The 25,035-nt window shown below is 35.1% G+C and overlaps 1 protein-coding gene across 1 annotated transcript in view; it reads left to right on the top strand.

The window, feature by feature from the left end:
• RIT2 (Ras like without CAAX 2) overlaps positions 1-25,035 on the top strand; it is a 586,108-nt gene that overhangs the window by 276,314 nt on the left and 284,759 nt on the right. Inside the window, 1 exon segment of the mRNA XM_024120486.1 lies at positions 2,491-2,682. Within this exon segment, the coding sequence (XP_023976254.1) occupies positions 2,491-2,682 (192 nt within the window).

The following is a 25,035-nucleotide window of genomic DNA, read 5'->3' as shown; positions in this document are numbered from 1 at the left end:
GGGGGGAGGGAGGGGCACGGATGCGGGGCGAGCCTGCGGCGGCAGGGGCCGGCGTGACGCTGCACCGGCCCGAGGCGCACCGCGCGTTCTCCTGGGGAAGCTGTCCCTGGATCCCGGGGCCCCGGCAGTGGCGGGCTGCACGAGCTCCTGGGAGGGGCGGTGTGGAGAGTGACCTGTGCTCGCACACAGGTCTCTTGGTGGCGGCAGCAGCAACCCGAGCATCCCACACCTGTCTCTGCTGTCCGCGCCGACAGCCGCGGCTCGCGCCCGTTTCTGGAGCTCCTTTAAGCGGCGTGCTTAAACCCCTTCCTCGCGCACCAGGAAGCAAAGAGGGAAGAAAAGGTCTCTTGCCTCTTTGGCAGCTCCAGACTTCTCCCGGACTCCCTCCCGGCTAGCCGTGGCGCCCTAGCCCCTTCAGGCTGTTTTCACTCTGCCAACTCCAGACCTTTCCCTGGGATCCAACTGAAGCCCGAGGCTCAGCTCCCAGCCCCCGCCCGCCCCGGCGGGTGAGCCGACAAGCCTCTCGGGCTGGTGAGTGCTGGTCGGCACCGATCCTCTGTGCGGGAATCTCTCCGCTTTGCCCTCCGCACCCCGCTGCTGCGCTCTCCTCCGAGGCTCCGGAGCTTCCCCCTCCGCCACCCACAGTCTCCGTCCGCGAAGGGACTTCTAGGGTGTGGGAACCTTTCCTCCTTCACGGGTCCCTCCCACTGGTGCAGGTCCCGTCCCTATTCTTTGTCTCTGTTTATTCTTTTTTCTTTTGCCTACCCAGCTACGTGGGGGGTTTCTTGCCTTTTGTGAGGTCTGAGGTCTTCTGCCAGCGTTCGGTGGGTGTTCTATAGGAGAAGTTCCACGTGTAGCTGTATTTCTGATGTATCTGTGAGGAGGAAGGTGATCTCCGCGTCTTACTCTTCCGCCATCTTGCCTGCTAATCGATTCTATTATTTCTATATGAAAAATGTAATTAAAAGTTTGGGAAATATCAATCAGCTATTTCAATCCATGCTTCTCTAGTCAATCCATATCAACTGTGGGATTCTGATTGAGGCATAGGGTTTTCAAAATCAAAGAATGTCAGAAGCATGAGGTACCTCAGACATTTTATAATCTAACATTGTTTTGGAGATGAAGAATCTGGGTCCAGTAGGATTCTTTTCTCCCATGTTAGTTTGTTTCACTCACACGGTAAAATTTATGATTGAGTTAAAGTAAAATTTAGTATTTAATAAATTGAAATAGTGAGGGTCAGATAATATGAATTATTCAAACCAGCTCTACATTAGCTGGCTATCTACCCTTGGATAAGTTTTCTTTTCTCTCTGGGCTCATTCTTACAGCTTTGAAATGATTGGCTGAATTCAGTGATACTGTTTGCATTTGTTCCATACTGACTGAAAAAACTTTAAGAGATTCACCAACTAACTCAGGACTTTATTAACTTTATTACTTTCTCTGGACTTGTAAGCACCTCAGTTTTCCAGAATTTCTGGATCTATGTAAATGCTGCCATCCTTTAAAAGTCAAGCCATGTTAAATCAAATTGACATTTATTTTGACATTTATGCTGATCAGGTTTTGTTTTTTGTTTGTTTGTTTGTTTCACAATGTGGTCTCATGTTCTTTTATTGTTTAGCATGGCTTGTTCCACAGATAGAGTATAAGTTTATATTTCCCATTGCAAGTATCTAATTAACCTTTGTGTTTTTAGCAAGAGGTTCAGAATAATAGTGAATGAAAACAGATATTTCAGAGTAAAGTAAGTGTTTCATATCACAAGTCAAGCCAAATATTGAATTTTCAGTTACCAGGCAATTTAGTTTAGGTGGGATGCAACATAAAAACTGATACAGCAATGTCTCCCAGGTTGGGATATTGGTACAGTGGGAAGGGAGCTCCTGTCCTCCTCTGCAAAGAGAGGATGGAGGAGTCAACAGAATGTAGAAATGGACCCGTGACTCAGCAATTAAGATCTCTCTGTTTATGCCTCTTAGGGAGACAGATCTAAGAATACCCAAATATATCTCTGGGTTAGGGAGTATTTATGTTAATAACTTCCTCCATTCACAAGGATAAAGTAAAACTCTAGTTTGTTTGTTATTTTTGAGGAGAAATTTAGTTAGTTCCTCTAGGTTTTAATGTTTGGAGTGTACAAATTTAGATTTCTTTTCCTAAAATTAGGTCATTAGAAGTATATAATCTATAAATAATCACCAAGAGTTCATGAGTACATTTGCTTTTTAACATATTTCCCCTAATATCTCTTAAATCAAATCTTCTGTGATTAAAGATCAACACTTTGAGAAGTTTAAAACATTCGGATTTCATAATGGTTTGTTTAGACCTCACATGGCTCTTCTATATGCAAAGCCTATAAATATACTTTTAGAAAATTTCTACCCAAACTACTTAGTCTCTTAATTTGTCTACTTTTGACCTTTTATGTGTTCACTTCATTGTTTTAAATTACATAATAATTTTACTCTTTTCCTACAGGCAGAATTCACAGCCATGTGGGAGTAATACATGTGACGTGGTGAGGGATTCACCATCTGGTACTCTGTCACTGACCATCAGTTATTCCAGGAGGCTGCCAAGTTTAAAGAGCTCATTTTTCAGGTCAGCCACACCTATGATATCCCCCTGGTCCTGGTAGATAACAAAATTTATCTGACAGACTTTCATCAGGTGAGTGTCAATTTTACCTGTTAGTGTCTGTCTTTTTCTCTGAGAATACATAGGATCAAGTATGGCTGCTTTTTGAGGTTTATATTGAGAATTATGAGAAAGAAATATTGCACACAATATTTCTAAAAAGTCTTTGAAGAACTGTGATGGATTTTGTTAGTCACCACAATATACCTTAATATACCTTATTCCACATACTACTTTTCAGTGTCTTTATCACTCCCTCATCAAGAGGCACAGTCTGTTTCTCCCATCCTCTTGGATCTGGGCTGGCCCTATGATTTGTTTTGAGCAGCAGAGTGTAGTAGAACTGATGCTCTATAACTTTTGAGGCCGAGCCTTAAGAGTTAAGTGAGAACAGTTTATGAAACCTCTGGGACAATATCAAGTGCACTAATATTCACATTATAAGGCTCCCAGATGGAGAAGAGAGAGAGAAAAGGCCTGAGAAAATCTTTGAAGACTTAGAAGCTGAAAACTTCCTTAACCTGGGAAAGGAAACAGTCACCCAAGCCCAGGAAATGCAGAGAGTCCCATACAGTATTAACCCAAAGAGGAACACACCAAGACACATTATAATCAAATTGACAAAAATTAAAGATAAAGAGAGAATATCAAAAGCAGCACAGGAAAAGCAACAAATAACATTAATGGGAGTTCCCATAAAACTATTGGCAGTTATCTCAGCAGAAACTCTGCAGGCCAGAAGGGCATGTCATGACATATTTAAAGTGATGAAAGGGAAAAACCTACAACCAAGAATACCCTACCCAGCAAGGATCTCATTCAGATTTGATGAGTAATCAAAAGCTTTACAGACAAGCAAAAGCTAAAAGTGTTCAGCACCACCACGAAAGCTTTACAACAAATGTTAAAAAAATTCCTTTATGTGAAAAAGAAAAGGCCACAGTGAAAAACAAGAATCTTATGAAATGATAAATCTCATCAGTAAAGGCAAACAAGCAATAAAGGTAGGAACTCAGCCACACACAAAGCTAGTAGGGAGGTTTAAAGACAAAAGTATTAAAATCATCTATTTCCACAGTTAAGGGATAAGCAAAATAATTAGATATAAAATATAATATCAAGAACAGTAATCATAGGGGAGGAGAGTACAAAAAAGAGGTTTTTAAAAATGCATTTAAAAGTAAGACATCAACAACTTAATTATATATATGTAGACTGCTATACAAAAATCTCATAGTAACTGCAAACCAAAAATCTATAATAGATATACACACAAAAAATAAAAAGAATCCAACACAACACTAAAAATAGTCATCAAATCACAAGAGGAGGGGACAAATGAAGAAAGGGGGAAAAAGGCCTACAAAAACAAATCCAAAACAATTAACAAAATGGCAATAAGAACATACATATTGATAATTACCTTAAGTGTAAATAGATTAGATGCTCCATCCAAAAGGCACACACTGGATGAATGGTTATAAAAACAAGACCTGTATATATGCTGTCTACAAGACACTGACTTCAAATCTAGAGACACATACAATTTGAAAATGAGGGGATGGAAAAAGATATTCCATGCAAATACAAATTTTAAAAAGCCAAGCCAGAGTAGAAGTACATATATCAGAAAAAAAAAAAAAGATCTTAAAATGAAGACTGTTACAAGACAAAGAGAAATACTACATAGTGAGCGAGGGGTCAATCCAAGAAGAAGATATAACAATTGTAAATATATATGCACCCAACATAGGGGCACCTCTGTATACAAGGCAAATGTTAAGAGACTTAAAAGGAGAAGTTCACAGTAACACAGTAATACTGGGAGACTTTAACACTCCAGTTTTATCAATGGACAGAACATCCAGACAGAAAATCAATAATGAAACACAGGCTTTAAATGACACATTAGACCAAAGAGACTTAATTGATATTTATAGAGCATTCCACCCAAAAGCAGCAGAATACACATTCTTCTCATATACATGTGGAACATTCTCCCTGATAGATCACATGCTGGGCCACAGTAAAAGCCTTGATATTTTAAGAAAACTGAAATCATATCAAGAATCTTTTTTTTTTAACCACAGTGTTATAAGAGTAGAAATCAACTACAGGGAAAAAACTGCAAAAAACACAAACTCATAAAGGCTAAACAATATGCTCCTAAACACCAATGAATCATTGAAGAAATCAAAGAGGAAATTTTAAAAAATTACTTAGAGACAAATAAAAAAGTAAGCACAACAACCAAAACCTATTGAATGCAGCAAAAACACTACACCAAGAGGGAAGTAGTTAGCAATACAAGCTTTCCTCAGAAAACAAGAAAATATCAAGTAAACAACCGAATTTTACACCTAAAGCAACTAGAGAAAAAAGAACAAACAAAACCCATTATTTGTAGAAGGAAAGAAATAATAAAGAACAGAGGAGAAATAAATAAAATAGAGACTTAAAAAGCAACAGAAAAGATCAATGAAACTAAGGGCTGGTTCTTTGAGAAGATAAACAAAATTTAGCCAGACTCATCAAGAAAAAAAGGAGAGAGCCCAAAACAATAACATCAGAAATGAAAAAGGGACAGTTACAACTGACACCACAGAAATACAAAAGAACATAAGAGACTACTCTGAATTACTACATACCAATGTAATGGACAATCCAGAAGAAATTGACAAATTCTTAGAAATGTGCAATCTCCCAAGACTGAAACAGGAAGAAATGGAAAATATGAGCAGACCAATTACCAGTAATGAAAGTGAATCCGTAATTTTAAAACTCCCAACCAACAAAAGTTCCAGACCTTAAATGTAAATGGATTAGTTTTGGCTTCACAGGTGAATTCTACCAAACATTTTGAAAAGAGTTAACACCTACTCAAACTCTTCCAAAAAATTTCAGAGGAAGGAACACTTCCAAACTCATTCTATGAAGCCAGCATAACTCTGATACCAAAACCAGACAAAGACACCACACAAAAAAGAAAATTACAGGCCAATATCACTGATGAAACTAGATGCAAAAATCCTCAACAAAATACTAACAAACTGAATCCAACAATACATTAAAAGGATCATACACCATGATCAAGTGGGATTTATCCTAGGAATTTTCCAATATCCAAAAATCAATCAGTGTGATACACCACATTAAAAAAATTGAAGAATAAAAACCATATAATCATTTCAATAGATGAAGATAAATCTTTTGATAAAATTCAACATCACTTATGATAAATACTCTCCAGACAGTGGGCAAAGAGGGAATCTACCTCCACATAATAAAGGTTATATATGACAAACTCACAGCTAACATCATACTCAATGGTGAAAAGCTGAAAGCTTTACCTCTAAGATCAGGAACGTGACAAGGATGTCCACTCTCACCACTTTTACTCAACATAGTTTTGGAAGTTCTACCCACAGCAATCAGAGAAGAAAAACAAACAAAAAAATAATCCAAATTGGAAAGAAAGAAGTAAAACTGGCACTGTTGGCAGATGACATGATACTATATATAGAAAATCCTAAAGAGGCCACTAGAAAAATACTAGAGCTCATCAATGAATTCAGTAAATTTGCAGGATACAAAATTAATATACAGAAACTGGTTGCATTTCTGTATTGTAACAACAAACTATCAGAAAGAGAAATTAAGGAAACAATCCCATTTACCATCACATCAAAAAGAACAAAGTACATAGGAAAAAACCCACCTAAGGAGGCAAAACACTTACACTCAAAAAAACTGTAAGACACTGATATCACTGAACGAAATTGAAGGTGACACAACAGATGGAAAGATATAATGTGTTATTGGCTCAAAAAATCAATATGTTAAAATAACTGTATTACCCAGGAAATCTACAGATTCAAGGCAATCCCTGTCAAAATACCAAAAGTATTCTTCATGGAACCAGAAATAATAATTTTATAATTTGTATGGAAACCAAAAACCCCAAAGAGCCAAAACAATCTTGAGAAAGAAGAACAGAGCTGAAGGAATTACACTCTCTGACCTCAGACTATGCTACAAATATACAGTAATTAAAACAGTATGGTACTGACACAAAAACAGACACATAGATAAATGGAAGAGGTTAGAGAGCCCAGAAATAAACCCATGCATTTATGGTCAATCTATGACAAAGGAGGCAAGATTATACAGTGGAAAAAGAACAGTCTCTTCAGTAAGTGGTGCTGGGAAAACTGGACAGCTACCTGTAAAATAATTAAATTAGAACTTTATCTAACACATACAAAAATAAACTCAAAATGGATTAAAAACCCAAATTAAGACTGAACATATAAAACTACTAGAACAGGGCTTCCCTGGTGGAGCAGTGGTTGAGAGTCTGCCTGCCGATGCAGGGGACACAGGCTCATGCCCTGGTCCAGGAAGATCCCACATGCTGTGGAGCAGCTAGGCCTGTGAGCCATGGCTGCTGAGCCTGCACATCCGGAACCTGTGCTCCACAACAGGAGAGGCCACAACAGTGAGAGGCCCACATACCACAAACAAACAAACAAACAAAACTACTAGAACAAAACATAAGCAGAACACTCTTTGACATAAATCAAAGCAATATTTTTTGGATCTTTCTCCTAAAGTAAAGGAAATAAAAGCAAAGATAAACAAATGGAACCTAATTAAACTTAACCTCTTTCCCACAGCAAAGGAAACTATCAACAAAATGAAAAGACAACCTATGAATGAGAGAAAAAATTTGCAAATGTTATGAATGATAAGGGATTAATAGCCAACATATATAAACAGCCCATACAACTCAATAACAAAAAACCCAGCAACTTGTTTAAAGAATGGGCAGAAGAATTGAATAGACATTTTTCAATAGAGAAAATGTTGGTGGTTAACAAGAATATGAAAACTTGCTTGACATCACTAATCATTGGGGAAATACAAATCAAAACCACAATGACATATGACCTCACACCTTCCAGAATGACTATCATCAAAAAGACCACAAATAACAAATGTTGGCAAGATTTTGGAGAAAAGGGAACCCTCATGCACTGTTTTGGGAAATGTAAGTTGGTGCAGGCACTGTAGAAAACAGTATGGAGGTTTCTCAGAAAACTGAAAATAGAACTAGCATATGAGCCAGCAATTCCACTTCTGTGTATCTATCCAAAAAAAAAAAAAAAGAATACTAATTTGAAAAGATACATGCACCCCAATGTTCATAGCAGCATTATTTACAATTACCAAGATATGGAAGCAACATAAGTGTTCATCAACAGATGAATGGATAACGAAAATGTGCCATATATATATATATATATATATATATATATATACATACACACACACAATGGAATACTACTCAGCCATAGAAAAGAACAAAATTGTGCCATTTGCAGCACCATTGATGAACCTGGAGCACATTATGACAAGTGATGACAGAAAAAGAGAAATACTATATTATATCACTTATATGTGGAATCTAAAAATACAATGAACTCATGAATACAGCAAAAAAGCAGACTCACAGATATAAAAAACAAACTTCTGGTTACCAGTGGGGTGAGGAGGGAGGGGCACTATTGGGGGAGCAGGAGCTACAAGCTATTCTGCGTAAGGTAGGCTACAAGGATGCATTGAACAACATTGGGAATATAGCCAATATTTTGTAATAACTGTAAATCGAGTGTAAGCTGTAAAAATTGAAAAATATTTTAAAAACAGAGTTATTCAGGTTCTGCCTTTGGCACTTGAAATTCTTGTTGTTGAGGTCTAGACACTATGTAACGAGGACCAATCTAAACATTGGAGAGAGCCATGAGACAAAGCAACATCCAGCCTCACGTCTGTCCCTGCCAAGGCACTACACAGGTGGGCAAAGCCATTCTGCATGTTCTAGTATCAGCTGCCATCTGACTGTAATCTCATAAGATATCTTAGTCAATCCATAAGGGTCATTAACATCTCCCAGCTGAGCCTTGTCTAGATTTCTGACACACGGAATCATGGACAAATAAGGTGGAATTATTTAAAACACCATGGTTAGGAGTGATTTTTCATGTAGCAATGGATAATCAAATAGGACCCTTCCCACTTTCCAGAATCAGAACAACTATTTCTCAAGTTGAATAAGAAATGACTCCTATATACCATCAATCTGCTTCAAGCTCCTCTGCTGTATCACTGTGATCCTCACAGTCTCACAATTTCTCCAAACAAACCAAATTGATAATCCAGAAACCATGCTTGGTTTAAACTGTGATCCATTATTAGATTTCATGTAGTTCATTATAGTTTATTCTCATCTGATCAGAGACTATCAGATGGACAAACTATGATTGCCTTGTCTCTGAGATCTCTGTAATGTAACAATACTTCAGTTGTCCTCAGTACTCCTTACGAGACTAAAAGACAAAAACCTAATTGAGGGATAAGGCAAATCATCTCAAAATTCCATTGCTGTTACTTGTACAAAGTTGTGTTACTGAGATGTTGCATACAAATCAAATTTTTCTAAATCAGGTTCTCTAAATCAAGTAGTTTATAATTCGAGATGCTACATCTTTATTTGCATTGACCTTAAATTTGAACTGGATTTTAATAATTTATGTTATTCCAGCTAATGATTTATTTTTAGACTGCTCAAACTACCCTGTTAATAAAACCTTTTGCTAAGGTAAGAGTCTTCACTAAAACAAATAGTTTTCTTCTATGTTAAGTGTTTTATACATTTTAATTTTTGTATCTAATGCATTTTAATTTTTCTTAAAGTGAAAAGATCTCATATAAGAGCCAATGTTTTTAAATTTATGCTTAACACAGAAACATATTTCTATGATTTAGTGCAATGCATTTTTGTATATTTCACTTAAAATTAAAGCATCTTAAAGTGGCACCTAACTATTTTTCAGGAGTTATACCATTTATTTTCCTCTGCACCTGTTCTGCTGCCTTGCTTTGTTTTTCCTTTTCTACCATGTTTAATTAGATATGGTTACATTATTATGGGTTAGGAATTCAAGTTTATCTCAGCAGCTAAATATGAATCTATTCTTAAATACTTGATAGAGAGGAAGAAGAGAGGTATAGATCTAGTGGTAAACCCTTCATATACTCCTCTGAAAAGTGGGGACACTTTAGTGTTTTTTAGGACTTCTGGAAGAGCATCTTGAGATGTGTGTGGCCATCAGTGATCACATGGCCACCCTTGTTTCACTTCTCAGAATTCCTAGAAAACATAAACATTTATTTGGATGCCAGTCAAGAGAACTATAAGTAACTCTGAGAAAGCTAGTGAATTTGAGAATATTAGGGAAACTTATTCAGGTAGAAGTTAATCAGATTCTCTCTAGAATGATTGCTCTCCATGATTCCAATGCTGGCGGACATGTGCTTTCCTCTCACCCTCCTGTCCCTGCTTCTGCTGTCTGCTCAAAGGTGGTCCTCTGCATCTCACAAAGGAATATTCAACAGGACCCCTATCTTTGCCTGGGTAATTTCACATTAGCAGTGATGTGAATCACAAGCGTTACAAATGCCACTGAAAGAAATAACAAAAAAGACATTAAGCTGAGTAATTTAGTGGATTTGACAAACTTTTCCTTTTAGATAAAAGCAAGTAAACAAGATAGTCACAGAAAGTGCCAAAAACATGAAAACTCAAATTACGATCTTTTTAAAACTGCTCATGTACCAACCTCTCCAATAATGAAGTGTTGGTATGCAAATTTGGCTTCTAGTTGTGGTGTTTGTGATGGAAATATTTATTCCTGTAATAGTACCGTGGGTTTTTTTTTTTCTTTTCAAAATGCTTTCAATTCACACTTTATTTTAATCATAAAACTGCCCTGTGTAGTTGTAAGGTAAGCATTTGATGGATGAGGATATTTGAGAAGTGAATATATTGATAGAAATTGAGGTAAATTATTGTTGTTAGTGACAAAATTAAGACTAAAACCCAAATCACATGTACTCCTTTTATTACATCAGTATTTAAAGTTAGGTCACTGTTTGTTTTTTTTTTTCATCTAAAACAGAAGCAAAAACAAAAATTCTGACACCTGAGTCATCTATAACTCAAACGAGTTTTGTGAAGATTTCAAGAGTAATAATGTTAAACTCTCAAAGGTATGAAAGGAAATCATGCTGGTGCTTTTGTTCAGCGCTGAGAGGCAGAGAAGTAGGATTCTCATTTGGCAGCTCTTCTTCCTCCTGCCTACACTGAAAGGTATTGAAAGGAAAGAGTGCTGCTGATGAAAGCTGTTTCTTATCACGTTTGTTTAGTATAGGTGTCTGTATTCTTAATGCATTTTGGTGATCCACAAGTCCCTTTCTTCCAAGAAAAATAAACAAGTTTTAGTGCCTGATTTTTAAAAAATTATCATTCACTTCTTTGAGCTAAAATATTGCAGGGTTCTGTTTAAAGTCTAGTATTTTACCTGTGAGCAATATTCATTTTGACACTGATGATGCTGATGATGCATTTACTATTTGCAAGGCTCTGTGCCAGGCACTTAACACACATCATTGTATTTATTCCTTACCAGAAGCTCATGAGTAGGCTCTTTTATGATACCTATTTACCTATGAGTCCACTGAGCTTTAATACTTTCAGTAACTTGCTCAAGGTCACACAGCTAGTTAGAGTTGAGCAACAATACCCACTGTGTTCTCATTTGAAATCTCACTATGTTAGACTGTTGGCCTGTAAGACATTATTATTTTCATGATTTTTTTTATATCAGCTTCTGGATCTTAGCATACTTCTCAGAGAATTGAACATAAGCAATTGTATTTCATTGGCAAGATGGATCACGAAGGATCAGAACGATAACTCTTTGGATGTGAAGTGAGGAACTCCAGTACCTGGAAAAACGAGTAATAACCAGAAGTTGGGGGGAAGATCATAAGGGAAAATAGAAGAAATAAAATGAGTTTCAAACCTACTCAAATATACTATTTTCTAATCAGTTGAACAATTTTCTCCAGATTCCATCTAGACTACTCTAAAGCCTTTTAAAAATTCCCAGACATTAAGTCCCTCAGCTTCCACTGGCTTTGTCCCTATTTACAATATCTTCAACTGTCATACTGGAGACTAAAAGGAGATAATTCCTGTTTTGTTTTTTTGTTTGTTTGTTTTTGGAAAATCCTAACCAACTGTGCAAAGTAAAAATGGTGCTATGAATGGAATGAATTTCAGAGATTTGGGAGCTGGATTGGAAAAGTTTTACATCAGTAACAGACTACAAACTGTTTTGTCCTGAAGATAGATCAAGACAAATCCCTCAGGGCTGCCAGTCTAATTTCAGTTTAATACTCAGCTTGAGGTCTTGAAACTCTGCTTTCCACAGCCTGAGTGCTGACTTAGGATCCTGAAATACTCTGTTTATTCATCAGTGAGCTACCTAATGAAAGTAGTTCCATTATTTTACTGAGAGAGGCATATGAAGGCTGTGGGAATCAGGAATTTTTGTACTAAGAAAAATACCTTCTATTTAGAGTTATATCAAGCATCTACTTATCTTTCCAGAGTGGTGGCAGCTTCAGAGTATAGTAAAGAAATGAGTAAAACTTAAAAGCTGTTGCACAACAAAGGAAACCATAAACAAGATGAAAAGACAACCCTCAGAATGGGAGAAAATATTTGCAAATGAAGTAACTGACAAAGGATTAATCTCCAAAATATACAAGCAACTCATACAGCTCAATATCAAAAAAAAAAAAAAAAAACAAACAACACAATCAAAAAATGGACAGAAGACCTAAATAGACATTTCTCCAAAGAAGACATACAGATGGCCAACAAACACATGAAAAGATGCTCAACATCACTAATTATTAGAGAAATGCAAATCAAAACTACAATGAGGTATCACCTCACACTGGTCAGAATGGCCATCATCAAAAAATCTACAAACAATAAATGCTAGAGAGGGTGCGGAGAAAAGGGAACCCTCATACACTGTTGGTGAGAATGTAAATTGATACAGACACTATGGAAAACAGTATGGAGGTTCCTTTAAAAACTAAAAATAGAACTACCATATGACCCAAAACTTCCACTATTGGGCATATACGCAGAGAAAACAGTAATTCAAAAAAACACATACACATCAGTGTTCATGGCAGCACTATTTACAATAGCCAGGGAAAGGAAACAACCTAAATGTCCTATATACATGTGAAGGGAAATTATTTAAATCATTTGAGCAGAGCTGTAGCATGAATACATTTTTCATTGTCAGGCTAGGTATTGAGGTGGGGCAAGAATGGAAACAGGAAGACCAGTTAAGAGATTTAGCCATCAGGATGAGGAATGACGGTAACTTTAGTGAAAAGAGTAGCACTAACTATTCACAGATTCCATACTCATGAAGCACACAGACAGTATGACAGGTGACAAACTAAGGTTTACAAATTAAGTTAACCTTAATTAATGGTTTGGAGACCTTCCATGTATGGATGAGCTATACTACATCCTTCAGTGTCACCTGAGGTCATCATTCCATTATCACATAGAGTGTGTGTCCATCATGGACTCCTAAGACAAGGTTAAGAAATATATTTGGCAAATATATTTTAGAAGGTAACAAAATATATTGTATAAATAGTCCTTGAGTTTCATTCTTTACTGAGACAATTGCTGTGTCCTTGGAAAAATCAGTGGTAGACACAAGATGGACACCCAGATTCCCCTTCAAAGAAGTACTTCCTGCATAGCACAAAGGTAGGAGGTATAATCAGTAGACAGCTTCCAGCCATCAAATGCTTCAGGATCAGCCTCAGCTACACAAAGCCTCCTTGCCTGAGGTCATAGCCTTCCTGGGGGAAACTCATTTCCAATGTGGTGTGGGCATAAATGTCCAGTCATTGCAGCCCAATGTGGGTCACTGGGAAAAGCAAATCTTGCTCCAGATCCCTTCACTGGTTTGGCAAGAACTTTGTCAGTATTGTCTTGAGGTTCAACCTTTCCCTCTTCCTAATCCAGTTTCCTTCTCCTTTTCATGAGTGTTGATCCATAATAAATATCATGTACTCTAAAATGTGTCTCAGTGTCTGCTTCTATAAAATGGAGATATTAATAACTATTTCATGGGTTATCAGGTGGGGTAGATGAGATTATGTCAGTAGATTATCTACCATAGGTAGTGCTCGGCACAAAGTAGGAACTCAATAAATATTAGGTACTACCATCCTCATCCCTCACCTGAATTGTTGCAATAGTCTTTGGTTATTATCGTGTTCTGATCTGCTATTTCACAAGTTATAAACTAGCAAACCAAAAATATAAGAATTTGGTGAAAAGAGTTAATTAATCCTGAGTGAAGGCTCAGGGAACTTTGTGATTACCTCTCTGTGATGACTTCTATACAGTGTATAGATGTCAATGCATGGATTTTGCAAAATCAATTTTGAAATTATTTTTTATAATTTTCAGCTGTGAAACATACAGTAACAATTTTGAAATAACTGAATTCTGAAAAATAGAACTCTGTATAAATCATTGTTTTCTTCCATTAGTTCATTAATTAAATAAACCTGAGTAATTTGGAGATATTCAAGAAAGACAAAAAAATATTGACCATTCCAGAAAAGTTAAGCTAATTTTTCCATGGACCAACAAACTCACTATGGATGAGACCTGTAGTTCTCAAAGTGTGGTGCACAAAGCAAAAGAATCAGTATCACATGGAAACTTTGTTAAAAACAAATTCTCAAGTCCCAGCATAGTCCTACTAAACCAGAAAACCTGGGGATAGGCACAACAATCTATTTTAACAATTCTCTGGGTGGTTCTGAACCATGCCAAAGTTAGGGAACCACTGGGTTAAAATATAGATGAATGGATATAAACGGTAATTTTATCCTTTAGGTCCTGTAAGAAAGCCTAGACCCTACAAATATTTCAAAGGTGTTGAACAAAATATTTGAGACCTAGAAGAAAAAAAAGTAAATAAACACACCCCCCCACATGTGCACACACATATTTAAAATATAAAAATATTTTTAAAATAAAATTAATTAATGCTTATATAAAAACAACAGTGAAAATATATTATAGATTAAATCAATGTGTTATAAAAATCTAAATTGCTCTGTATATAGTGTGCACCTACCACTAAATGGATTTTTATTTGGCAGTTTTATGTTTCATTGGAGTAGAGATTGTATCTGCTCAGTTTGAATTAACATAACTGCTTGCTTCCCTTCTTTATTTAAATGTTATACTGTACTGTTTGGTTTTCATGGATCTTTGACTACATTTATCAAATTGATAAGTCAGTGAAAGCTTATAGAAATGAGCTTGCTTCTTTATAAGGACAAGAGGGGGGAAAATGCTGTATGGAGAATATTGCTAGTTCCCTGAAATGAAATCCAAGGTTACAAAATTGCTCAGAATAGATCTCTTATGATTTTTCAAGCCAATCATTTAAAACAGCTGCACAAATGGAAATAAATACTGAAGTTTTAAATTTTGTATTATTCTATCCAAGATTTCAGCTTTCCATGTGCTTTGCTAGGTATCCTGGCCAACCCAAACTCTCACATCTGTGAGAATTTTCTTCAGTTCTCAGCCAGGCTTCTGGCTATTCCCAATAAATCAGTGTGTGTGTGTGTGTGTGTGTGTGTGTGTGTGTGAACACACACACACACACACACACAGTTATATATATAGGTACAGGTATCTTAGAGACCAAGGTAATCCTATAAATCCAAAAGAATGATCTAGGTCGAATTACAAATACTCTGAAAGAGGAAAACTTGCTATTTGCACTTTGGAAAATTTTAAACTTTATCTCACCACATGTTTAGGAAACTACATAATCCATCCTGTTTTAAAACTTTCATATTTCAAAATATGAAATAATTATAGAGAAAAAGGAGGTTGTGAACCAATGTGTAAAAAGTCCCATGCACCCTTCCCTTAGCATCCCCAATATTAACAAATTATAAAACTGTAAAATGATATCAAAAATGAAAAAAATGACATTGGTTCAATTCATAGAGCTTATTAAACTTCACCAGTTATACACATACTCATTCATGCATGTGTGTATAATTACATGTAGTTCTATTACATATATAGCTTACATACACCACCACAATCAAGATATTCAACTGTACCATTACCATAAGATTCCCGCATGTTGCTCCTTACAGCTACATCCATCCCCTATCTATCCCAATCCCTACCTCCTAGAAACCACTGGCCCATAGTACATTCTCCACCTTTACAATTATTTTACTTTTTGATTGTTTACTTTTTGATTTATTATGTACCTGAAATCATCTAGTATGTATCCTTTGGAGACTGGCTTTTTTCGTTCAACATTATATCCTGAGGTACATCAATTTTTTATGTTTATCAATAATGTGTTTCTTTTTATTACTGAATAGTATTCAATTTGGATGGTACCATAGTTTGTTTATCCATTCACCATTTATGATGACATGGGCAATTTCCGGTTTTCAGTTATCATGATTAAAGCTGCTATGAACATTCATATAAAAGTTCCTACATGAACTCAAGTCTATAATTCATTGGGATAGATGCCCAAGAGTGAAATTGCTGGGTCTTATAAGTCCATTTTTAGTTTTGAAAGGAAGCAACCAAGTATTCTCCAGGGTGGCTGTACCCTTTTACATTCTCACCCCTGTCAACTTTAGAAGTTATCACTATTTTTCATTTTAGATATTCTGCTGGGTATATAGTGATATCTCACTATGGTTTTAATTTGCATTTCTCCAATAACTAATGATATTGGACATTTTTTTATGTCTTTATTGGTCACCGCTATAGCCTCTTAAGTGAAATATCTGTGTACGTCCTTTGTCCATTTTATAGTTGTATTATTATTTTTTAGTACTGTTTTGAGAGTTCTTTGTACATTCTAGATTCAAGCACTTTGTCATATATGTGAAATGCAAATATTTTCTCCCAGCCCATGATTTGCCTTTTCATCTCTTTAGTGTGATATTTTGTTGGGAAATTTTTTTTAATTTGATGAGGTCTATTTATGCATTTTTCCTCTTATGGATCATTAATTTGGTATTGAATTGAAGAACACGCTTAACCAAAGATTTCTTCTATGCTGTCTTCTAGAAGAGAGTAAGTTTTATGTGTTACATTTAAGTGCACAGTCCATTTTGAATTAATTTTTGTATAAAGTGTTCATTTTTTGATGATGGATGTTTAATTGCTCCAGCACCATTTATAGAAAAAGTTATACCTTCTCTATTGAAAATTATTTTGCACCTTTGTCAAAAATTAATTGGGTATATTTGTGTGGATTTAGGTCTGGGTTCTTCATTATGTTCCATTGATGTATGTATCTATCCATTGCCAGTGCCAAACTGATTTGATTACCACATCTATATAGTAAGCTTTAATATCAAGAATTCCGATTTTTCTTTCTTTTAAAAATTGTTTTGGATATTTTAGTGTCTTCCCTTTCCACATGAATTTTATAATAAGTTTCTCCATGTTTTCAAGAGGAGGCAAGAATATACAATGGAGAAAATACAGTCTCTTCAACAAGTGGTGTTGGAAAAGCTGGAAAGCTATGTGTAAAACAATGAAATTAGAATGTTTCTTCACACCATATACAAAAATAAATTCAAAATGTTTTAAAGACTTAAATGTAAGACATGACACCATAAAACTCCTAAGAGAGAACAAAGGCAAAATATTATCTGACATAAATAGTAGCAATATTTTCTTAGATTAGTCTCCCAAAGCAAAAGCAAAAAAAGCAAAAATAAACAAATGAGACGTAATCAAACTTTAAAGCTTTTGCAAAGCAAAGAAAACCATCCAGAAAGTGAAAAGACAATATATGGAATGGGAGAAAATATTTTCAAGTGATGTGAAAGAAATATTTTGAACCAATTTTTTTCCGGACATATGCCCAAGAGTGGGATTGCTAGATCATATGGTAGTTCTATCTTTAGTTTTTTAAGTAACCTCCATACTGCTCTCCACAGTGGCTGTACCAGTTTACATTCCCACCAACAGTGTAGGAGAGTTCCCTTTCTCCACACCCTCTCCAGCATTTATTGTTTGTAGATTTGTTGATGATGGCCATTCAGACTTCATTGAGGTGATATCTCATTGTAGTTTTGATTTGCATTTCTCTATTAATTAATGATGTTGAACATATTTTCATGTGTATGTTAGCCATCTATATGTCTTCTTTGGAGAGATATCTGTTTAGGTTTTCTGCCCACTTTTTGATTGGGTTGTTTGATTTTAAGGTATTGAACCACACGAGCTGTTTGTAAATTTTGGACACTAATCCTTTGTCAGTGGCATCAATTGCAAATATTTTCTCCCATGTTGTGGGTTGTCTTTTCATTTTATGTCTTTTCATTTGTTTATGGTTTCTCTTTTGGTGCAAAAGCTTTTGAGTTTAATTAGGTCCCATTTGTTTATTTTTGTTTTTATTTCTTTTACTCTAGGAGATGGATCAAAAAAGATATTGCTGCGATTTATGTCAAAGAGTATGCTGCCTATGTTTTCCTCTAAGAGTTTTATAGTATCTCGTCTTATATTTAGGTCTTTAATCCATTTTGAGTTTATTTTTGTGTGTGGTATTAAAGAGTGTTCTAATTTCAAAAGGATACAGGCACCCCAAAGTTCATTGTAGCATTGTTTACAATAGCCAAGACATGGAAGCAACCTAAATGTCCATCGACAGATGAATGGATAAAGAAGTTGTGGTACGTATATACAACAAAATGTTACTCAGTCATAAAAAAGAATGAAATAATGCCATTTGCAGCAACTTGGATGGACCTGGAGATCACCATACTAAGTAAAGTCAGTCAGAGAAAGACAAATACCATATGATATTACTTATTTGTGGAATCTAAAAAAAAATAATGATACAAATGAACTTATCTACAGAACAGAACAGACTTACAGACTTAGAGGATGAACTTATGGTTACCAGAGGGGAAATATGGCGAGGAGGTATAGACTGTTTAAAATAGATAATCAACAAGGACCTGCTGTATAGCACAGGGAAGTGTGTTCAGTATTCTGTAATAACCTAAATGGGAAAAGAATTTGAAAAAGAATAAAAAATAAAGTTGCCCAAGGAAAATGAAAAAAAAAGTCTACAAATAATAAATATTGAAGAGGATATGGAGAAAAGCAACCCTGTACACTGTTGGTTATAATATAAATTGGTACAACCACTATGGAAAACAGCATGGAAGTTCCTTAAAAAACTAAAAATAGGACAACCATATGATCCATGAATTCCACTCTGGGATACATTACCAGAAAAAATGAAAACTCTAATTTGAAAAGATGCATGCACCCCAATGTTCATAGCAATTTTATTTACAATCACCAGGATATGGAAGAAACCTGAGTGTCCACTAACAGATAAATGGATAAAGAAGATATAAACAATATTACTCAGCTATAAAAAATAATGAAATATTTTCATATGCAGCAACATGGATTGACCTAGAGAATATTATGCCTAGTGAAATAAGTCAGACAGAGAAAGGCAAATACTATATGATATTGCTTATATGTGGAATCTAAAAAATAATGCAAATGAATCTATATACAAAATAGAAATATATTCACAGACATAGAAAACAAACTTATGGTTACCAAAAGGGATAGGGTAGGAGGATGGACAAATTAAGAGAATGGGATTATGAGATAAAAACTACTCTACATAAAACAGATAATCAACAAGGATTTACTGTATATCACAGGGAATTAAACACAGTATTTTATAATAACCTGTAATGAAACATAATCTGTAAAAAATAAAATCACTATGATGTACACCTGAAACTAACACAATATTGTAACTCAACTATACAACTAAAAAAAAAAAGAAAAAAATGTCTACAGATTAATTTATAGTGAATTTACATCTTTACTATGCTAAATCTTCCAATCCATTAGTATGATCTGCCTCTCCAAGCATTTAGATCTTCAATGATTTATTAATCTGCATTTTATAATTTTCATTATGCAGATACCATAGATGTTAGACTCATACTTAAGTAATTTTATTTGGAGCAATTGCAAATGGTATTGTGCTTTTTTTAAAAAAAAAATTCTGTTTCCAATTGTTCCTTGTTGGTATATTGAAATGCAATTCAGTTTTGTGTCTTGTTATTGTATTCTATAACTTCACTGAACTTATTAATTCTCAAAATGGATTTTCTCTTGGGGTTTTCTATGTAGGCAATCTTGCCATTTACAAATAGAGACAGTTTTATTTCTTCCTTTCAACTGTGTATGCCCATAACTTCCCTTTCTTGCCTTATTACAGTGGCAAAAAATTTCGAGTACTATATTACATAAGTGTAAGGAAGAGACATCCTTGAATTGAACCCAGTCTTAGAGAGAATGCAATCATTGATATGATCATAGAGTTTTTCCTCCTTTATTCTGTTGATATGGTAGATTACAATGCAAGATTTTCAATGTTCAATAACGCTTGTGTATCTGGAATAAATCCCATTTAATCATGGGTTATTATTCTTTTTATACATGGTTGTACAACATTTTGCTAAAATACTGTTGAATATTTAGCATCAGATTTGTGAGAGATACGGGTTTCTAATTTTCATTTTCTGTGAAGTTTTCATCTGGTTTGGGTATCAGAGTAATACTGGCCTCATAATATGAGATGGGAAATATTTCCTGTTCTTCTATTTTTTTGAAGAGATTGTGTAAAATTTGTGTTAATTCTCTTTTGAGTGTTTGGTAATACTTTTCATTAAAACTATCTGGGCCTGGATATTTCTTGCTTGATAGCTGTGACAATTAAAATTCAATTTCCTAATAGTTTTGGACTATTCATTGTATCTGTTTGATTTTGACTGAGTTTTGTCAGTTTGTAGTTTTCAAGGAAGTTATTGATTTCCTCCAACATGTTCAGTTGATGAGTGTAAAGTTGTTCATAGTATTCCCTTATTATCCTTTTAATGATTGTAGGATCTGCTGTGATATTTTCTGTTTCATTCCTGATACTAGTTGTTCGGTCTTCTCTCTTTTTATCTCTTGTCAGTCTTTCCAGAAGTTTACAGATTTTATCTCTTTTTATAAGAATCAACTTTTAGTTTTATTACTTTTCTCTCCTGTTTTCCTCTATAATTTATTTTTGCTCTGTATTATTTCCTTCCTTCAACTTGTTTTGTATTTATTTTGCTCCTCTTTCTTTTTCTGTTTATTTGTTGGTGTCTTGTGTTTCACTTATATATTTATTATGTTTACTGCTATTTTTATTCACTCTAATCTTCTTTGCTTTCTGAAGGTCCCATTCTTCTGTTATCATTTTACTTCTGTTTGTAAGAGTTTTGTTTTGTTTTGTTTACCATTCTTTAAAAGTAGATTTTCTAGTGATGAATTCTTAGTTTCCTTTCATATGAGAGTGTCTTTATTTTTTCTTCATTACTGAAGGATAATTTCACCAGATATAGGATTTGGATTTGAGAGTTCTTTTCTTTCAGCACTTGAAAAAGCTTGCACTACTTCCTTCTGACCTCAATGGATTCAGATGAGAAATTCTCTGTCATTTAACTTACTTTTCCTTTATAGGTGATGTATCATTCCTCTATGGATATTTTGAAGATTTGTTGTTTGTCTTTATTTTTCAGAACTTTAATTATGATGTGTCTTGGTGTAGATTTACCTGGGTTTATCCCCCTTGGATTTTACTAGCTTCTTGAATCTGTAGGTTTATGTGATTTTCCAAATTTGGGAAGTTCTCAACCATTATTCTGTTAAACACTTTTTAAATTCCACACCATTTCTCCTCTCACTCAGGACTCTGATGACTAGAATGTTAGGTATTTGTCATTATTCTACAGATTCCTAAAATGTTTTATTTTTTTCTTTCAATCTACTTTCTCTCTGTTGTTCAGACTGAGTAAATTCTATTGTTCTGTATTTGAGTTAACTAATTCTATCTTTTGCCTTCTCCACTCTACTATTGAGGCCATCCAGTGAGATTTTTTTTGTTTGTTTTTCTTCTTATTTTTCGTTGGTATGTTTTTCACTTGTATGATTTCTGTTTGATAGTTTTTTATACCTCCTATTTCTTTCTTGAGTTTTTTTTTATTTGTTTCATAAGAATTTGTAATGATTATTGAAGCATTTTATGATAGCTGCCCTAAAATCCTTATTAGACAATTTTAATATCTGATTCATATTAGTACTAGAATCTGAATGATTGTATTTTTAATTCAGATTGTGATTTTTCCAGTTTTTATACTGATTAATGATTTTTATTGTATCTTTCACGTTTTAGTCATTATGATAGGAGATTCTTCATCCTATTTAATTCTTCTATTTTAGCAGGTGGTTACCATATTTAGGCTAATATGTGATTTCTTCCTTACATCTGGGAGCTTTAGACCCAATGACAGTTTTGTTTTTATACTCTTTGCAATGATATTCTGGTCTGTTTTATTCCATTAGTGCTGTTGGAGCTACTGCTCTAATCCCTAATGGTGTTGTCTGAAGGGTTGGAAGAAACTTTTCCAGACCACAGATTTTTCTGAACTAACTTCTTTGTGAAGTAAGGGCAGAAGTTCTTGGGCCTGTGTCTCCTTGTTGAAGGGAAGGAGGGTAGAAGGCAGGTGTGATGCTGGCTCTGTGACAGGATTGCTCTGCCTGCCAGTGCTCTAGTTGAAAAGTGGGTCCTGGAATAGTTGTGTTTCCTCTGCTGCTGTTCATGACAGATTGGATTACCATATAGCTCTTTTTAAGGTTATCCTGTTTCCAAATGACAAAATCCAGTAGTGGGTCCCAAGCAAAATGATGGTTCCTATCAGAGTTTCCATCCACTAAACATTCTTTATCCTTAACATATCACTAGAAGGTAGCATTGCTGAGCTCCAGAGAAATCTTTCCCATGCATATTCCCATTTTATTTCCTGCCTGTGCTCATGCTGAACATCTAAGGCTTTTTCTATTTGCTTCTTCAGTCTCACCAATTTTCTCACCAATTTTCTCTATCCCCCAAGGCCCAGCTCAAAGCAAAATTTCTCTACCATGCCTTAGCCAAAATAATTCCAGATAGAACTTTCCTTTTTATGAATTCCTTCAGTTCACCCTGATATTACAATTACTTTTTTTTTGGTCTATGTTTATTTATTTTCTGAATTATGCTTTAAGCCCCTCAAGGTGAGTATCTTTTGATTTTAATTCTCTTCAATCCCTCATCAACTTTAACAGTGTCTTGGTTACATATAAGATGTTGTATAAGCACTGATTTGTTGATTTCAAACTGAGGTTCATGTGGTGCTGACCTCTTTTAATCTCATTGTCAGAATGAACAAAGCAACACTGAGAGCTGCATTTGGAAGGGATTTCAGCTTTAATTTAGTCCAACACACTCATTTTAAAGAGTACAATTTGAGTAAAAGGACACAAAGACAAACAGATGGTCAAGACCAAAACAGAGAGCAAACTACAGCAGGTCTTCCCATGCTCACATCAATGTGTCCTCCATTAAACTTCCCTTTTCTCTACAAAGTATTACTTTTATATGATTTTATAAATTAAGCTTTCTTCTGAGCAGGAAGGGAGGGGAGAGTAAAATAATAGCTGTATAATTAAGAAGTCAAACCTGATATTGGCCTACTGAAGACGGTTGTACCCTACCACACCCACAAGAAATTCTGAAGGAGAATCTTTATTAGAACTCTTGGAAAATCTCCTTTGAGGCTTCCCTAGGTGGAATATTATTATTATTATTTTTAGTAAAGTCTTTCATGCATGCAGAAAATTATGACACTAATAAATGTATGGCTTAATTAATTATTAAAACTAAGCATATTTGTGTAAGCACCACACAGATCAAGAAATACAAAACAGCACCTTGGAAATGCCCTTGGTTTTTCCTGAAGAGCTTTACTTCTTCCTTCCACTTTCATGAATAACCACCATCTTGATTCTTAACCACTTTAGTTTGTTTTGTTTTTTTATGCTTTAAATAAATGAAATTAAAACAGGATTCACATGTTTCTGACTTCTTTCAGAATATTGTAACATTGTTCAACATTGTATTTGTGAGATTCATCTATGTGTTTATGTGCCAACTTATTATAATTATAATAATATATTCTTTTGTATGAATATACCACAATTTATTTATCCATTCTGTTGTTAAGGACACTTTGGGGGTCTTATGAATAATGCTGTTAATGTTGTTTCTTTTATTATTTGAAGCACTCATGCAGTATTTTTATTAGGTTTATATTTAGTGTGCAACTGCTAGGTCATAAGACTTGCATATGTTCAACTTCAGTAGCTTTTGCCAAACTATTTTTTAACATCTTTATTGGAGTATAATTGCTTTAAAATGGTGTGTTAGTTTCTGCTTCATAACAAAGTGAATCAGTTATACATATACATATGTTCCCAAATATCTTGCATCTCCCTCCCTCCCACCCTTCCTATCCCATGCCTCTAGGTGGTCGCAAAGCACCGAAATGATCTCCCTGTGCTATGTGGCTGCTTCCCACTAGCTATCTATTTTACGTTTGGTAGTGTATATATGTCCTTGCCACTTTCTCACTTTGACATAGCTTACCCTTCCGCCTCCCCATATCTGCAAGTCCATTCTCTAGTAGATCTGAGTCTTTTTTCCCGTCGTCTTGTCCCTAGGTTCTTCATGACCTTTTTTTTTTTTTTTTTTAGATTCCATATATATGTGTTAGCATATGTGTTAGCATACTGTATTTGCTTCTTTTTCTGACTTACTTCACTCAGTATGACACACTCTAGGTCCATCCACCTCACTACAAATAACTCAATTTCATTTCTTTTTATGGCTGAGTAATATTCCCAGTAGTGGGATTGCTGGGTCATATGGTATTTCTATTTTCAGTATTTTAAGGAACCTCCATACTGTTCTCCATAGTGGCTGTATCAATTTACATTGCCACCAACAGTGCAAGAGGGTTCCCTTTTCTCCACACACTCTCCAGAATTTATTGTTTGTAGATTTTTTGCTGATGGCCATTCTGACCAGTATGAGATGATATCACATTATAGTTCTGATTTGCAATTATCTAATGATTAATGATGCAGAGAATTCTTTCATGTGTTTGTTGGCAATCTGTATATCTTCTTTGGAGAAATGTCTATTTAGGTCTTCTGCCCAATTTTGGATTGGGTTGTTTGTTATATTCATATTGAGCTGCATGAGCTGCTTGTAAATAGTTGAGAATAATCCTTTGTCAGTTGCTTCATTGGCAAATATTTTCTCCCATTCTGAAGGTTGTCTTTTCATCTTGTTTATGATTTCCTTTGCTGTGCAAAAGCTTTTAAGTTTCATTAGGTCCCATTTGTTTATTTTAGTTTTTATTTCCATTTCTATAGGAGGTGGGTCAAAAAGGATCTTGCTGTGA

Source organism: Physeter macrocephalus, chromosome 19, assembly GCF_002837175.3.
Source record: "Physeter macrocephalus isolate SW-GA chromosome 19, ASM283717v5, whole genome shotgun sequence".
Lineage (NCBI taxonomy): Eukaryota > Metazoa > Chordata > Mammalia > Artiodactyla > Physeteridae > Physeter > Physeter macrocephalus.
Note: the sequence above shows the minus strand (reverse complement) of the source record. Positions and strands in the feature narration are given on the sequence as shown.